At 44.8% G+C, this 19,079-nt stretch overlaps 1 protein-coding gene across 1 annotated transcript; it reads left to right on the top strand.

Moving 5' to 3' along the window:
* Positions 1–2,274: 2,274 nt before the first annotated feature.
* LOC121851813 (zinc-binding protein A33-like) lies at positions 2,275–13,132 on the top strand. The gene is made up of 3 exons (XM_042345901.1): positions 2,275–2,284; positions 3,113–3,557; positions 12,919–13,132. Exons 1-3 carry the CDS (start codon positions 2,275–2,277, stop codon positions 13,130–13,132), a joined length of 669 nt encoding a protein of 222 aa, XP_042201835.1.
* Positions 13,133–19,079: the final 5,947 nt, after the last annotated feature.

Raw genomic sequence — 19,079 nt, 5'->3', positions numbered from 1 at the left:
CAGCTTAAGAGAGAGAATATGGCTCACCATACATTCCGGTTCCCCAATCCCAGGTCACTGATGCAGACGCAACAAAGCTTCATCTTCACTGTGCGCCCGCACTCACATTTCAACAACAACAACAACAAGATTCCATTTATAAAGCGCCTTTCACGTCAGGAGGACGTCCCAAGGCGCTGCACAGTTGGGTCATGACCCGAGCAGGGGGGAAATGGTCAGGTTGAGGGGAGGGAAGGGAGGGAGCGAGGAGGGGGAAGAGAGTCGAGAGGGGAGCTGAAGGCACGGTCAAAGAGAAAGGTTTTGAGAACGGCCTTGGAGGAGGAAAGGGAGGAAGCGGCGAAGGCACTGGGGGATGGAGTTCCAGAGCCTCGGGGCTGAGAGGCTGAAGGCCCGACCACCGATGGTAGGGAGGTTGGGGCGGGGGACGTGGAGCAGATCGGAGCCAGAGGAACGGAGGGTACGGGCAGGTAGGTAGGGGGATAGTAGGTTGGAGAGGTAGGAGGGAGCAAGGCCGTGAATGGCCTTGTACGTGAGGATGAAAATCTTGAAATCAATTCTCTGGGGGATAGGGAGCCAGTGGAGGTGAGCGAGGGTGGGAGTGATGTGGTCCCGAAGCCTGGTGCGGGACAGTACACGAGCTGCAGAGTTCTGAATGACCTGCAGCTTGTGGAGGGAGGTGGCGGGAACGCCGGCGAGGAGAGAGTTCCCGTAGTCCAGCGTTGAGGTGACAAAGGCGTGAACCAGGGTTTCAGCAGCGTGAGGGGTGAGGTAATGCCGTAGTCTGGCGATGTTCCGGAGGTGATGGAAGGCGGTGCCAGTTGTGGTGCGGATGTGAGGGAGAAAGGACAGCTCAGGGTCGAATCTAATTGTGATTGATAAAGAGATCAGAGATTGAATTGGGACGTAAGAGACTCTGTACACATGTAATTTTTTGTTGTTGGTGGTGTCGCATTGTGAGCTGAACTTTATCTATGTTTGACTTCATTAGGCAGAAGCTGCTGGCAACAGAAGGTATGAAATGATCTTTACCAAATATCCCAGAATTGAACCGACAAACCAACCACAAGGTGCAGTTTCACTTTACAGTGTGATGATGTCTTATTTCAGGGTCAGTGACGAGGGGTTTCATCTGTCAGTGTGTGAGGCTGAGCTGCCGGTGGCCAAGTACAAATGGCCTATGAAGAACACAGTCTGGAGACAGATTATAGACAACATCAGCCCAGGTAAATGTCTCCCATTTTCACTCTGATGCCGTGTCAATAGCCTGACATTCACCTGGATTTCAAAACGTAATTCCTCTTCCTTTACAGGCACCCCCCACCCCCACCCCCCCACCCCACACACACACAAAAACACACCCATCAGACACACGAACCTCACAAACACACACCCTCAGACACGCATACCGTAACACACACACACAGTTCTCGCACACAACTCACACACGCACAACCTCTGACACACACACTCTCACACACACCCTCACACAAACACCACACACACACAACTGTTTCACAGACCTCACACACATCTCAAATATACACGCTTCACACACACAGTCCTCAAACACCCCACTCACACACACCGCTCTGACACACCTCACATACAAGCACACTCACACACACATCCTACACAACCCGTGGAGTCCTTGAGCTCAGTGATTGAAACATTCAACTTGCAAGCGAGACACTTGGGTTCAATGCGGTGTAGGGCGAAACATTGGGCAAATTTCCTTACTGCACACAACTCATATTTATCCCTCCAAAACAAAAAAAATTTAACGTTGGTCATTTTCGATCCACGACTGTTTGTGAGACACAGATGTGCGCAATTGGCTGCCACGTTTCGCCCACAAATATACAGTCAATTCACTTTACAGTCTATTCTGTGAAGCGCTTTGAGACATCGAGAAGACGTGAAAAGCGCTATATCAAATGCAAGGATTATTATTATTTTTAAGACATGAAAAGAGCAATGTCAAATGCAAGCATTATTATTGCCTCTCTCACAAACATGCACCGCTCACACATACACACCTCACAAGGACAACCCTCATATACACAGCACTCACACATACTCCCATCACACAGGAGGAGAGAGGAGATGTCTGTGGAGATGGAGCAGGAGGGGATGAAGTGGAGTTTGAAGTGGCCGAGGATAACGAGGGGATGGCAGCAGAGGCAGAGCAGGCGAGGAGGGTTCAGATGACTGAGATGAAGGTGGGGGAGTGTTTTCGGGGCAGTAAATTAGGATTTTTAGAGAGAGGTGGGAAGGATGGCAGAGGGTAAGGTGTTGGAAAGAGGGTAATGAGCCGTTGGAATAGGTGGTCATGTCCAGTGATGCCCTGAAGCTAAGGGCCACCCCAACACCATGACGGTTGGGGCGGGGGGCATGGAGTTAGGTGTAGCGGTTGGTGTGGCCTCAGTTATGGGGAAGGTTTCACCCGAGGTGAGCCAGTTTTCAGTGAGGGTCATAATGTCAATGCTCTTATCCCTCGCACACACCCACACACACTTATCCTCAAGCACGCTCAAATAACCTCTCACAAATCCTCACAACCTCCCCCCCACACACCGCACACACAACCCCTCACACAAACACTCACACACTTCCTCACACATAACCCACACACAATCCCACACACGGACCCTCACACACATCCTCAAACACACCCTCATACACCCGCTCAATCACAACATCACACACTCGTACTAAAAACCCCTCCCATACATCCACTCTCACACCCCCTCAAACAGATCATCACATACACTCTCACACACACGCTGAAAAACTTGCCCTCACACATGCACCTTCACACGCATCCCTCACAAACACACACTCACAGATACCCACTCACAAGCAACCTCACAAACAGCCTCACACAGACTCTCACACACACTCCTCACACACATCCCTCACACAACGTAACAACCCTTCACACACAACCAAAATCACACACAATAATCACACACCCCTCACACACCGACTCACCCGCCCGTCAAACAGACTGTGACAGCCTGAGATGGATTGTATCCTCAGGTGTAGATGTGTTGAAACACAGTCTGAGCTCTGACGTCCCTTCACTCCACTTTCTGTTGTTTCTCTCTCTCAGCTCCGGCCTCTCTGACGCTGGATCCTGACACAGCGAATCCCTACCTCATCCTGTCTGAGGAGCTGACCAGCGTGAGGACCGGAGACACATGGCAGCAGCTCTCTGACTCCCCGAAGAGGTTTAGTAAATATCTCATTGTCCTGGGGTCTGAGGGTTTCACATCAGGGAGACATTATTGGGAGGTGCAGGTGGCCAACAGGACAGAGTGGGATGTGGGATTGGCCCGAGAGTCCGTCAACAGGAAAGGAAAGATCACGCTGTCACCAGAGGATGGATTCTGGGCTGTGTGTCTGAGAAACGGGGATGAATATGAAGCTTGTACCACACCGTGCACCACCATCCTGCCGCTGAGAGAGAGACCCGGGAAGCTGGGAGTTTACCTGGACTATAAGGGGGGAGAGTTGACATTTTACAACGTTGATAACATGTCTCATCTCCACACTTTCACCCAGACTTTCACTGAGAAACTTTATCCATACTTCTTTCCCGGTGTTGATGATGGCGGCAAAATCTGTGATCCTCTGAGGATCTGCCGGTTGACAGATTAATGAGGAGGAAACACTTAGCCATGACCTATCTTTGAGTGTGATGGCCACAAGGCTGAAACTTTTATAATCTGTGTCGTTTTACAATAAAGATTGTAGTTTATATGACAACTTTCACACTGGGACCGCGGCTCAATACTTTCTCGGAATCGACTATGAAGCGACGGTTGTGTTTGTGAGCGAATATAGAACTAATTTGCACAGAGAAAAGTCTAAAGTAAGTCATCTGTGACACAACGACCATCAGGCTGGAGATTTCAGCTCCTGATCTCGACAATAATAATCCCTATATTGCACACAGCTTCTCATCACTTCTGGCAGACGTCTCAAAGCCCATCCTAGGCTTCTAAATCTGCATTAATCCCAATGATACCCATGGGATTTATCATTGACTTTCTGTTTAAATAATAAAGCGCTCTCTGTGTACAACACGGGAAACGGTTTTAAAAGCCCCCATTTCCGCGTTGTTTCAAGTGCAATAGTTTAATAAACCCCAATGATTGCATTAATCACAATGATATAAATACGGTTTTGCATTAACTTTGGGTTTTTATTTTAATCCCACAGCCGGGGACAAACACGGGAAACGGGTGTAAATTCCCCCCAGATCCTCGGGGTTTAAAGTGCATCAGTGCAAAATATTCCTCTTTCTGCATTAATCCCAAATATATTAACATATTTGTGCATTAGCTTTCTGCCTCTCTCTCACACTCACTCACTCTTTCGCTGTCTTTCTCTCTCTCTCCGTCAATCAGCCGCTGGAGGCTTTGCTACAAACAAGAGTCAAACAGGGGCGGGGCTGGGTTGGGGGCGGGGCCGGAGCTGGGGGCGCGGCTGGGTTGGGGGCGGAGCCGGAGCTGGGGTCGGTCACGGGGCCAGAGCAGGATTTTGATCTGTTGACCATATTTGGAATTTAAAGCGAGGCCGTCCCTCACTTAAAGGGGACAGGAGGTTTTTTGGGGTTAAAGCCCTTTTTATAATAATGATAGTAATCCTTATATTTGACACAGAGTGTTATCACGTCTTCGGAACGACTCGAAGCGCATCACAGTATATACCGTAAACTGTCTCTGTAACAGGTCCTGTAGCTCAGTGATTAGAGCCCTCGCCGCGCAGTAATAATAATAATAATAATCCTTGCATTTGATATAGCGCTTTTCACGTCAGGAGGACGTCCCAAAGCGCTTCACAGAACACACTGTAAAGTGAATTGACTGTATATTTGTGGGCGAACGCGGCAGCCAATTGCGCACAGCAATGTCCCACAAACAGTCGTAGATTGAAAATGACCAATTTAATTATTGTTTTTGGTTTTTTTTTGGAGGGATTATTATTAGGCTCTGTGTGGAGTAAGGAAACTTGCCCGAGGTTTCGCCCTCTGCCTGGAATTGAACTCAGGTCTCTCACTTGCAAAGCGAGTGCTCTAACCACTGAGCTCCAGGACTCCACCCGCAAGCCAGAGACAGGGGGTCAATCCCCAATTGGGGGCAAAATCTTGTGCAAGTTTCCTCTCTGTGCACAGACACACACAGACACACACACAGATTGAGACATGCGCACACAAGCACACACAATGATACACCCCGATACACATACCGTCACAGACACTCATACAGAGACGCACAAACACACAGACGAACAGACAAACAGACACAGAGAGACATACAGACATACCCAGACACAAAGACACACACACACACATCCCGGGACATTCAGAAATCGCAATGTCCACCCGAGTGTCCATCACACAAGACTGGCTTGATTCCCACATTGGTTGCCAACCTCCAGATCAACTCGAGGGAGACCCTGTTCACCTCCCCTCAAGGAGTAGAAGGGATTTTTTTACTAAACACGCGATTTGAGGCGTCTTTAAGAAGTGAACAGCGCAAAATAGAATCACAAGAATATTACTGTTATTATTTTGCTGAGAATACTATGGGCAGTTACGAAGTCCAGCACCGCCCTCTGGTGGCAGTAAAGTGGTGCTGCAGGGTTTTGGGCGGGGCAAGAAAAGGATTTCACTCTGTAACAATATTAATAATAAAAATAATATAATACTTGCACTTGATCCAGTGCCTTATCACACCTTCTAGACATCTCAACGCGCTTTACAGAATATGCTGTTAAGATATTAGACTGTATATATGTGGATGAAACGCGGCAGCTAATTGCGCACAGCAGCGACCCACAAACTGTCATGGATTGAGTGATCAAATCATTATTGTTATTTTCTTGAGAGATTATTATCAGGCATATGTTCACACAATCGCTCCTAGTGTCTCTCCTGTATAAACACAGCCACTCCCAGTGTCTTTCCTGTATACACACAGGCTCTCCCACTGTCTCTCCTGTAGACACACAACCACTCCTAGTGTCTCTCCTGTATACACACAGCCACTCCTAGTGTCTCTCCTGTATGCACACAGCCAATCCTAGTGTCTCTCCTGTATACACACAGCCACTCCTAGTGTCTCTCCTGTATACACACAGCCACTCCTAGTGTCTCTCCTGTATACAAACAGGCTCTCCCATTTTCTCTCCTGTAGACACACAGGCTCTCCCAGTGCCTCTCCTGTATACACACAGCCATTCCTGGTGTCTCTCCTGTGTTCACACAGCCGCTCCCAGTGTCTCTCCTTTACACACAGTCTCTTCCAGTGTCTCCCTTTGTGTGGCCCAACCGCTCCCACTGTCTCTCCCGTATATACACAGCCTCTCCCAGTACCATATATGTACAGAAACAGATCTCCCAGTGTTTCTCTCGTATAAACAGCCTCTTCCAATATCTCCCACATACACGCAACGTCTCCCGGTGTCTCTCCTGTATACACACAGTATAAAAATGTAAATAATTTTGATATAATATACTATATAAATATAAGAATATAAAAGCAGTATATAAAACAACTGTATTCTTCTGAGAGACTCACATGCTTGAAGGAAAGCAAAATAATTCGGCAAAGTCTTTTGCAAACCTCATCAACCGTAAGTTGTAACTAACACATTGATTCAGCCTTAGACAGATATTAACTTGAAAATCTTTATTTTCCAATGGAATAAATGACGGATTTCGAATCAAACAAACTTATATTGTCAATAATTTCATTCCTATTTGCGCAATAAATTTATTCATAATTAGAATATGAATCATTATTAAAAAACTGCATCAAAAAACTAATAAAGAACTGCAGACAGTGTTCGGTATTCAAAGCGAGGCCGTCCTCCTCGTAAAGGGGAGAGGAGTTTGTTAGGGCAATTTAAAACCCTTCTAGTAATTATAATAATTATCCTTGTCTTTGACCCAGCGCCTTATCATGATTTGAGACACCTCAACGCGCTTCACAGGATAGTGTAGTGACTGAGTTTTTTGCAGTATTCAATGCAAAGTGTCCTTGTAGCTCAGGGGGTTAGACACACAGACAAATGCAGAGAGACACGCGCGCACACACACCCACACAGACAGAGACACACGCACGCACAGACACACGCAGAAACATACACACACCCACACACACAAACACAAATAGATGCACAGCTCGGGACAGGCAACGATGACAGTGTACACCCGAGTGACCACCACACAGGACAGGCTCCATTCCCACATTCGTTGCCAATCTCCAGATGAGTTCCAGGGAGACGCTGTTCACCTCCCCTCAAGGAGGAGAAGGGATTTGACTGAACAAGCGCTTTGCGGCGTCTGCAAGAATTGAACACCGCAACAACAAATGCCAGCATTATTATAACTATTATTGTTATTATTATTACGGAGAACTTTGTGGGCAGTTCATCAGTCCACCCCCACCCTCTGGTGGCAGTAAAGTGGTACTGCAAGTTTTTAATTTTTATTTGAGCCCAGAGTAAATTTCAGCAAATGATTATTTTCCTCAAATGCACAACAGCCACCAGGAGAGATGGAGAAGCAGTGAATCGCTGTCTGTGTCTGACCGCTCTCCAGCAATAGATGGTGATAACCAGACCCAGGTCTGAGCAACAAAATCAATGTCATGGGATTCAGTGGGAAACTGGTTATTGACATAAATACATGGAAAGGTATGAAAATGGATTCTTCAGTTATAAGCCAACACTGAGGAGAAGCTGCGAGTCCTGATCCACCGTGAAGGGGGAGAAACAAATGCAGTTTGTTTGCTGTTGTTGAAAAATAAGATTTTTTTCTCGTGTCCTTTGTTGTGGCTGTAATAACGGGTGCAGCCACTGGGCGATGGTGTTGCACTGCAAACCGCAGGGAGGACTTACAGTGCAGCACCGCCACCTGCTGGACAGGCGCCTGTTTTGTAGAACTTCAAGCCTTTCCTCTCTGCCTGGGTTAACTTCCACATGTATGCGGATGACGCCCAACTCTACCTTTCCTCCTCTACCCTCAACTCCACGACCACCGATGTCCTGACAGCCTGTCTGTCCGACATCGAGTCCTGGACGAGAGATAACTTTCTCCAGCTCAACGTACGAAAAACTGAGGCCCTCCTGATTGGCTCACGTCAGCGCCTCCACACCTAAGACGCTGACAGCATCAGTGTCCAAGGCTGCACTCTAAACCTCTCAAAGCCATCAGGAACCTCGGGGTTCTGTTCGATCCTGAGCTGTCCTTTCTCCCCCATATCCGCGCCACAGCTCTGCAGCTCGTGTACTGTCCCGCACCAGGCTTCGGGACCACATCACTCCCACCCTCGCTCGCCTCCACTGGCTCCCCATCCCCCAGGGGATCGAATTCAAGATCCTCACCCTCACCTACAAGGCCATTCACGGCCTCGCTCCCTCCTACCTCTTTGACCTACTATCCCCCTACCTACCCACCCGTACCCTCCGTTCCTCTGGCTCCGGTCTGCTCCACATCCCCCGCCCCAAGCGCCCTACTATCGGTGGCCGGGCCTTCAGCCTCTCAGCCCCAAGGCTCTGGAATTCCATCCCCCAGTGCCTTCGCCTTGCTTCCTCCCTTTCCTCCTGCAAGGCCGGTCTCAAGACCCTTCTTTTTGACCGCGCCTGCAGCTCCCCTCTCGACTATCTGCCCCCTCCTCGCTCCCTCCCTTCCCTCCCCTCGCACTGACCGTTTCTCCACTGCTCTGGTGCTGACAAAACTTTACTGCGCCTTGGGACGTGAAAGTCGCTCTATAAACGAAGTCTTGTTGTTGTTTTTGTAAATGGCTATTAAGCCATTCCCACACACCTTGTCTATGATCTACAACCGGATAGGAAATATATTGATTTTACATTGATGTATATGTCTGCATTTAATTTATATATCCCTGTCTTTCCTGATAATGATCTTTCCCTTTCTCAACCCATTCAGCTCTAACCCCCTGTTTGGTATTGCTGGCATGATAAGCGTTTTATCTTGAAATCTCAAATTGAAAGTCGGTAGGTTAGGCTAAATTAGTGTTGAAGGCGAAACAATGTTCTGTGAAGAATTGCAGAACATATCTTCCACAATTTTGTAACATACAGTAAAAAATGTAAATTGATATCATATCCTTCATTTTCTGAAGACGTCTTTATGCGCTCCGTTTGCTGCCAGGGCAGAGTTGTGTCGTGGTGATGTTCAACTGAAGAAAGTTAGATCTACAACGGGTTGTTCGACAGTTTAAAGCGAGATTCACTCTGGAATTCTGACTGAGAAAGGGGGATCACCTTTCAATGATGGGGTAAATTTCAAGATCCTCAAACTCCTTTCCAATTCATTACATGTCCTGAACGCCTTCCTACATTTGTAATCAATTTACCACCCAAAGCCAATCCCATCTTTGGCCACTTTTTTGAGTCACTTCGCCCGGAACCCTGCAACAAACTTCCTCTCTCCCCAAAACTTGGCCATTTTTTCCGCATCTTTTGGTCTCGTCTGAAGAGCTTCCTATTCGACAGTGCTTAAAGTCATCTTCCACTCCTCCTTACTCAGAGTTGTGCTGCACCACTGTCCGGCGGTATATAATGCTTCCCTGCGTGAGTTGCGTTGTTTAATTACAAAATGTTTTTCTTGTAGACAACATATCGGAGTGACAACAGTAACAGTCAAAGATTCGCCAGCACCCTACTTCTGCCACAAACAGATCTCAATTATAATATAATAAATAGTAATCCTTGCATTTGATATAGTGCTGTTCACGTCTTCTCGACGTCTCAAAGTGCTTCACAGATTAGACTGTAAAGCGAATTGCCTGTATACTTTTGGTCGAAACGAGGCAGCCAATTGCGCACATCAGCTTCCCACAAACTGTCGTGGATTGAAGATGACCAATTTATTGTTGTTTCTTTTCGGATGGATTTTTATGAGGCGCTTGGAGTAACTGAGCTTAGCCAAGGTTTCGCTTTGCCTGGAATTGTACCCAGGTGACTAGCTTGCGAGGCGAGTGCTCTAACCACTGAGCTATAGGACAACGCAGACAAGAAGATACTTACTACCCTCCAACATTACCAGGCTGCTTGAAATACCTCACATTGCGAACACTATGGTTCTTTCAGCTATTCTGGACTCACTGTATATCTCCATTCCGCAGTTGTTTTGTCTGATACCCTGGTTTAACTTATCGAAGCATGTCCCAAACACTATATCTTTCCCCTCGCCAGGGATCATCTTTCCCCAAATCACCCCATTTAGTTCTGACCTCCCGGTTGATCAATACCGTGAGGATTTGGCCTCCGAAATTGCAACACACGATATTAATATAAATTTGTAATCAACTTGAATCAATTGTCTTTCAAGAATTTGCGATACTATTGTGTCGTACTGTGAAAAATTTAATTGATGTGATAACCGTCAGCTTTTTTAAGACATCGTAGTACGTTCGTCTTGCTGCCTGAGCACCAGTGTGTCTCGCTGATGATCAAATGAAGAACTTTAGGGCTCATACCTGTCCCGTTGTGTGACAGTTCAGAAAAAGATTGAATCTTGGATTGTGACTGAGAATTGTGTATGAATATGAAGCTCTGACTTCAACTGGTACCCGCCTGAGAGAGACCTTGGTCCTGGGAGTCTACCTGGACACTAAGGGTGGACAGGTGGCATTCTGCACCATTGATATTATTTCTCATCCGTACGCTTTCAAGCACATTTGAACAGAGAATATTATCCTGAGTTCAGTCCCTGTTCAAATGATAGCGGGATCAACTCTGATCCGTGGCGAATGTTCCCGTTGACAGTTTAATGAGTAGGAAAACTATTATATATTAACGGTATTTGATTTTAATTCACATCTGTCTGCGATACGATCATGAGATCTTAAAAATATAGGAGTTTCCTACGGTACAGAAGACTTAAATCCATCTGGTTTGCCTTCCAGCATTCCTGCAGGCGTTTGGCATGACTTGTACCAAACTTTGGAATGCATCTTTTTGTGTGTGTGTGTGTATCTCTCTGCCTGTCTGTGCGGATATAACTGGAACAACACTCGGCTTGGAGAGCACTCTACAAGTTGAAGTTTTCCATGTTGTTGTTTGCGGCTGTGTTTGCGTTCTATGAGTAAACACGTGTGTATCTCTGCTTGCGTATGTGCCTGAGTATTTCATTCCCTCTTTACTTACCTGTTAATGTGTTTGTGAGTGTTTATCTGTCTGTGTTTGTGTGTTGCTGTGTGTTTGTCTGTGTGTCGCCGTTTTTCTTTTTGTGGGTAAATCTGTATACACATATTTGTTTGACAATATTCTGCACAATTATATGTATCAAAAATAGAAGTGAGTTTCTCCTGATGTCCTGGTTGACAACGGCATCAAACAAAATTGGACACAAATTTCTCTGCAATTTGACACCCATAAACATCTGCATAATACACTGTCTCGGTACTTTACAACAGCGGTGTCCAACTGGCGGCACGCGGGCCGCATGTGTCCCATTGGTGAATGTTTTTGGCTGGACACCATTTCCAACCTTCTACATTCCCCTCCCTTTCTATTGAACTTCCTCGTGTGGCAGCAGCAGGAGACGGCGGTTGGGAGGCCTCAGTGTGGAGAGTGGAATAATATCGGCCATTGCTGCAGTGGGTCAGGAAGGCGAGCATTTCTCTAATCAATCACATCCTTAGCCACCGCCAACTCCTCCATATGCAGATAGTGATTGCGCGGCTGATAACAGCAATACCACACTCCAAACTCCCATATTGCTGGGATCAACACACTTACAGACTCGAATTAAACTGCCAAACTTTAGAGTAACAAACGAATGCAATATCACACAGTTGCGTTGTTCAAATTATGTAATTTGTTTATTGGCTGATAAGGTAACTCAGCAAATAACGAAAGACAGAACGGAAACTGTGTACAATTCAGCTACTGGTACAAGTATTTTACCGGATGAAATTCCCGTGTTTATTTGCCACAAAATTTGCAATAATTCTCGAAGAGTCTGTCAATAAATAAAAATACCAACCTGAAGAGAACACTTGAATTTCTTTCCTTGAAAATTAACCGAAGACCGATACATGATTGAATTCTGATATGTTAGAAGCCACCTCGATCCCCTCCTCACCCAATAACCACACATGAACTACACATCTATGGCTCCCTCCCCATTGATCCACATCACTCGCTCTCTCTATCACTCTGTTACATTTCTAATATTCTTAGCATATAACTTTTGTCGTTTATTCAACTTGCATCATCAACACAAATTTGAATAATCTCCTCATTTATTTTTTATTGACGTTTGATCACGTGAATAGTTTATGTTTAAAACATTTTTCTGGTAGAGCTGCAACACGTAATTGCTGCTTGTTGACTTTGGGTGATAGTAGTTTCAAAGGAATCTGGAATAAAATAATAATAATAATAATATCAAAGAATCTGGAGGAACATTCACAGAGCAACAAGGATGCTTACAAAATCATGGAGCCCCATTCATCCGTTAACTGGAACCTACTTGACAGTATATCCGCGAAACCCTTTGAGATGGCGTAGTAGTGCTCTATGACGATTACAAGAATTATTTTTATTGCAGCGCACCGCTTGAAATAAAATCCAGGCTATCAGTTGCCTCATTAAATTATGATTCGTTGTCAACGTTTCAAAATTTACAGCGAGTTACACATATTTCCCTTTATTTAAATAGTTTAAATATCTGTTTAAATGGATAGATCGCTAGATATTTCACATCCTCTCTGAATTTAGATTGTGTTGAACCGTAAATGACGGTGTTTGTGCAGCAACTCAAACTTTAAGAATGTCTGTCACTTGTTGGACAACATACACTGGGTCTCTGTAACTTTGATAGAAATAATTGTTTAACGTTCGTGATAATACGAAATGTAAAACTTCCATTAGCCACAACAGGATGAAGCTGCCTGATATGGCGAAGAGTAAGATGATGGATCTTCTTCGGTTCTCCATCTCTGCATCATTGCCACTATTACCTTTCTGGTGCAGGAGGTTTCTGCGGATTCTGTTGGCCGCTAAAATGTGTCTGACTGTCACCACGTTCATCAGCAAAATCAGAAAGAATGGAACAAACGGGGTTATTATTGTGACAAACCAGTGAAATAGAATCCATGTCCGAGAGGTGTAGTAAACCGCTTTAAACTTGCAATACCAAGGCACTTTGTTCAGTGTCTCTCTGGGCTCAACCATGAAGTACCAGGGAATGCTGATGAAACAGCTCAGAGAAGATATCACCCTAAAACCACGGCTGCTGTTCTCTCGGTGCAATAATTTGTTTTCAGTTTCCGCCAACGTATAGCGACCAGGCGGTCAAAAGTGAAAGCCACTGTGAACCAGACTGACATGTGTGTCACCGCCGACATCAGCACCAATCTCATTGAACACACGGGAGTGATGTCCAGAAATGTGTGATTGAAATAAAGAGAATGTATCTGGTTCAAAACCACATCGTTGATGGCGAACAGGAGATCGGCCACTGCCATGGCCATCATGTAGAGGGTGATACAATTTGAGAGCCCACACTTTCCCCGGGACAGGACCACAATGGCCAACAGATTCGCTGTAAGAAAATGGAACAACAAACAAATATATTTACCTGTGCGCTGCGTAAGTTGATGGTACTTTGCCCGAAGTGCATTCACGCAGCAGTTTCCCATCAATACTCATGGATTGATGGATCCTTTCTTCAAAAAAAAGTTCAAGGCATTAATAAGTAATATTGACATGATCAAACACAGGTATGTCGACATCGATAACCACTGAGCTGAGATATTATTTTACCAATGAATTACAGACGAAGATAAACGGTAAGCTGTAAGAAGTTCTACCGAATTCCGTGTCTGTCGCCTGTTCTGTTGGACATGAAAGATCTCCTGTGACACTACCAGAAAATAGAGTGAATCATCTACAAATTTCCTGGCCATGTATACACCAAATAAAGTTTGTATCCTCAAATATGTATTGCGCTTCTCTGGTTACAATCATGTTACATTCTGACAGGATACTGTCAAGTATATCCATTGAATATAAGTTTGAATTTGTGGAACACATTTAGTATCAACATGTGCTCCTACAGTTGAGAACATAAATATGTAAATTCACCTCTACTAATTGAAGATGGCGTTTAAAATTCCACTGTATTAATGTGAAAATAATTTGCCTCACGCACAGCATAATTCGCCATAACGTCAAAATAAATGAAGGGCTCAATCGCGCTATTTATAGTCAGACACCGAAAATTTCGAGATTGTCCAATATTTTTCTCACTGGTCACCCCAACCCCCTCCATTCACAACATCCAACTCATTGAAAACAATTCCAAACATGTCCACTCTCACACAATCTCCGCACACTTTCACTCCAGTCCTCGCAGGATTCCCTGCCTCCTTTCCAGAAAACACATTAAAATAAAGATACTCAAAATATTTGCAAACCATTCCTGCCTGGCATACCTCTGTCTCTCAACCTACTGACAGAACTGGGTCGCTCATCCGATCAATCCTTCCTCACCACCAGACATTCTTACAGCCAATGTGTCCTGAAACTGGAGGCTCAATGTCTCCAACTCACACCTTTTGAGCGCCAGTCAGATCAGACCGAAAGATATTCTTTTAGGACTGTACCTACGGTCACCATTGTAACACACATAGTAACGAGCAGACCCTCAAAGAAGAAGAGACACACTATCAGTCTCACAGCGAGAGGGAGGGTTCAGCAAACGACAATATCTTATCTTTAAAGAGACATCAAAAAAGACATCAGCGGAAGAGAAGTCACAGCTGGAGAAGTAGCTGTGTGTGCCATGCGCAACCTTGTGGTACATCGGGATACAAGTAAAATTTGTATCTAACTAATTACCTGCAATACCAATAGCTGCAAGAATAGGATAATAAACTATCATTATCCGAAAAAGTGTTGGCAGATACTGCCAAGGAAAGAAGGCTAACGCTCTCAACATTTTGTATCACCAGCGGATACGCTGTCAGTGCTGGACACTCAAAGCTGCCAGTCTTTATATCCCAGAACTGTCTCCACTGGGAATAGGCTACTTGCACAAATGATTGTGAAACACCAATATTTCTCTTCTGGCACGAACTGCTGACTGGATTCCTTGGAGGATGTAAGCAGGATCTCATGGGGGCTGAGCCAGCTTTAAGGTGACGTGTTCAACAACAGAAAGCAGGAATGAAATCTAAACCGTGTAGTGGTCAGGGTGTGACTGTGTCTGAGTTAGGCCAGTTACATGTTGCATTAAATGACTGTGATTGTGGTTTGTGATCAGAGCGCATGAATGGCGGCTGAAGTCACTGTTATAAGACGGGTTTCATTACCAGGCTCGTGGGTGGGTAAAAAGAAACGGTTGGTCTTGTACTGGCCCAAATCCACCACAGATATTGTTCTTACCCAGTGAGAGTGAAACCAATATTTCCAAACTGTGAGAGAATGGATGCACCTTTGTGCAATCTCTCACTGTGCTAAATCATATCATATTATTTCATAAGAGAAAACTATGTGTTCCGTGTTTCAAAGAATAAACACTCCCTGCTTGAAGCTTCTGACTCCCTAGGGTGCATTTTCCACAGATTAACTATCCGCTAACTGAAACAGTGTTTGTGTAAATTTATTCTGAATGTCGCCACTTCAGCTTAGTGAAGACAGAAATCATGTCTCCGCGAAATCATCTTTTTTTGCGTTTGTACATGGCCAATATATACTTAGCCAATCCTCATAGTCCAGGCCCTTCAGTCAGTCAATTATTTTGGTTGATAACCTCTATATCTAATAGCCGGGGTCATCAGCACACTTTCCCCTGTGGGTAGACATGCTGTCCATCCTTTGCCTCCTATACTGTGCCCAGCAATGTCAATGCCAAAACGTCTTGGGTTTGGCAAGAGGGACAGTGGATGGATTCTTTGCCAGCTGTTTCCGTCGTTGACCTGCTTTGAAGTTTTTACTATGTCATCTTCAGCCGGGCCCAATCACTCACTCTATTTTGGCTGGCCTGGACTTCAAGAGATTTTCTCTGTCTTCAGACAGATGGCCACCGAACCGCAGGTAACGACAATGAGCCATTGACTACACAGGCCCACATCCCTGGGATCATTCTGGTACATCTCCTCAGCATCCATGCCAACAGCTAAGTATCTTTCATTGTATGAGAACGTGCACATATGAAAACAATGCTGCAGGTGCAATCTATCGAATGATATGCACATACGTGCCATTGCAGGTTGACTTTCTTTACCTTTTGGTTCTACCTATAAAATCCAGTACACTGTCAACTTTTATATCGACATTTCGACACCCATTGATGGGAAGTATATACAAGTTCACATTCTCAATTGCTTGTGTACAGCCAGCCTCCAAATCCAATTCCTACTCTGCACCAAGCAAAGCACTGTCGCTTGTCGTCCAACATTGAATATTTGATATTTCGAGCTCAAAATCAGCAGTGGTCCCAATAAACAACATTGGTGGACAGCACTGCAGACTTCCGTCTTTTCAGGAAATCAAACGTTCACCACCACCTTCTGCTTTCAATATCCCAGACAATTCTGTTTCCATGCTGACACCTTCCTTTAAAACCGTGGCCTTCTATTTTGCTTACCAGTGTCTTATGTGGTACTTTCTAATACGTCTTTTGTAAATGAATAACAACACCAATTGCAGAAACTTCATCCACCCTTTCCGTTACCTTATCGAATTTTTTGGACCGTGTTGGCTGTTCTTTATTAAACCATATTTTTCCAAGTGACAATGTATTTTGTCCCTGTAAGATTCTAGTCTCTTCAAGTTGCCACACTATGAAGTGATTTTGACTGGTCTGTTTTTACCGAATTTATCCTTCTGCCACTTTTTGTATTGGGAACTATCATTTGAATAACTTCCTTCCTCTGGTAGCACACTGGTGTACAAAAAGAATTGAGAGGTTTTCCCCAGAGACTCCGTTATTTCCAGCCTTTCTTCCTTTCAGTCAACTTGGATTCATCCCGTCTCCTCCTAGTGACTTATCTACTCTGAGTGCCGATTGATTTTCAGTAACTTGATTTTTCTTGACCTATCCAATTTTTTTCCCTCTTGTCTATTCCTGCGGCATTGGCTGCATCCTCATCTTCTGCGACCACTGCAGAAACATCCGTCTATTCCTTTGAAGGTTGTGTCCCCAATGACAATTTCACTCAAACTCTTCTCTGTGTCCAACTGTGCATCCATTTGTTTCGGCTCCTCTCCCCTGTGTTGTCATCACCCTGACCGATTTTCAGTACGTTGGACAGGTTTCTGTAAGCCACTTCCATGGGAATTCTGGACTGCACGTCCCCTCTTCCTACTGCAATCACAAACTCTCTTTCTGAGCCCTTTGTGGCTGTTGGATGAAAACCACCTGAAACGTTAGGTCCATGAACACATCAACATTAACAACTTACACTTATGCATCGCCCTCCACACATGTTGGCGTCTCAATGCCTGATTTGTAGACGTGGAATTCGGTGCAGTGGTGTCCGTAAGCACGGTTGGAGTTCCAGTTTTTCAGGCATGGCATGAAATGTGGGAGGATGTTCCAGATCTATGGGCGTAGTGACTGAAAATGTGAACTCTGATGCTGGGACGGAAGGTGTTTGGGTCCGTCATGAAGCTTGTACCAGTAGAGCCGAGGAGCCAAGTTGTGGATTGTGGAGTGAGGAGATCGGAGATATAGGAGATGCCAGGGAGTGAATGGATTTGAACACGTTTATGAAGATCCTATAGTCGATCCTTTCGTTTATGGGGAGCAGTGGAGCAAGGCCCGAGCTGATGGGCTGTGGTTTGGGATATTGTCTTTCGGAAATTATCAATCGACAACAGGAAGGAGACATCATGATTGTCATCCTCTCTGTCACAAGTTTCTTCAAAACTTGACTTGCAAGGAGGATTGAGAAATAATGCATTTGGAACAACTCTATTTCGAATTTGATAATGCTGATGTTTATTTAGCGCTGGCCCATAGTTGAGATTAAGTGCATCCAATAATCTTTCAACATAACAAATTGCGTGTTCGTTGGCAGTTTTTCTACATTTTGAAAAAAATTCGTTAGATCTCTTCTGTCATGTTCCACAGCTATCAAAACGGCTCTGCACAAACCTTACATTGAATGTAATAAGAGATGCATAAAGGCAGTATGAGGAAAAAAGCTACACGGGAAAACAAGAGCAAAAGGAACTTTTCATATTAAAAAAGGAGAGACAGTCATGGAAACGTGAGCCGGATAGAGACAGATAAGCGTTCGATTATATTGGAAAATAATGAAATGACAGTCCTCTTAAATGAATACTTTACTTCGGTTTTCATAGAAGGTTAAGTGGCCAAATTACCAGCGGAAAAATGAAATAATAATAATAGCAATGTTTGCTTTTGATATGGCCAGCATCACCTCTTCCAGATGTCTCAAAGCGCTTCAGAGAATAATAATAATAATAATCCTTGCATTTGATATAGCGCTTTTCACGTCGGGAGGACGTCCCAAAGCGCTTCACAGAACACACTGTAAAATCAATTGACTATATATTTGTGGGGGAAACACAGCAGCCAATTGCACATAGCAGCCTAACACAAACAGTCTTGGATTGAAATTGACCAATTTATTATTGTTTTGTGTTGGAGGGATTATTATTAGACGTTTGGTGCAAGGAAACTTGCCAAAGTTATCGCCCTGCCTGGAATTGAACCCAGGTTTCTCGCTTGCGGGAGAATGCTCTAACCATAGAGTTACAGGACTCCTCGGGTACCCAGAAGTAACTTAAATGAAGGAAGTGGATAGTTTTACTATAAATAAAAAGGTAATGGATAAAATGATGGGCTAAAAAATGAAAGTTTTGGCGGTCCTGTTAAGTTCCACCCAAGGTGCGAAAATAAGTTGTGCAGGAAATTGGGATAGATGCATTAGTCATAATTTTCCAACGCTTCTCTATATTCGGGAACTGTACCATTGGATTGGCGAATTGCAAATGTCACTCCATCGCGTAAGATTTGTGGGAGGCAGAGAGAGGGAAACCAGGTGACAACAGCTTGT

Source organism: Callorhinchus milii, unplaced genomic scaffold (genome assembly GCF_018977255.1).
Source record: "Callorhinchus milii isolate IMCB2004 unplaced genomic scaffold, IMCB_Cmil_1.0 Scaffold151, whole genome shotgun sequence".
NCBI lineage: Eukaryota > Metazoa > Chordata > Chondrichthyes > Chimaeriformes > Callorhinchidae > Callorhinchus > Callorhinchus milii.
The sequence above is the reverse complement of the archived record's forward strand: the minus strand, read 5'-3'. Positions and strand labels throughout refer to the sequence as shown.

Bases quoted from the DNA above. Each gene is read 5' to 3' on its own strand.
- LOC121851813 (XM_042345901.1), top strand. The intron at 3,558-12,918 runs CACCCAGACTTT...AACTTCCATTAG, and splicing joins ATGTCTCATCTCCACACTTT to CCACAACAGGATGAAGCTGC.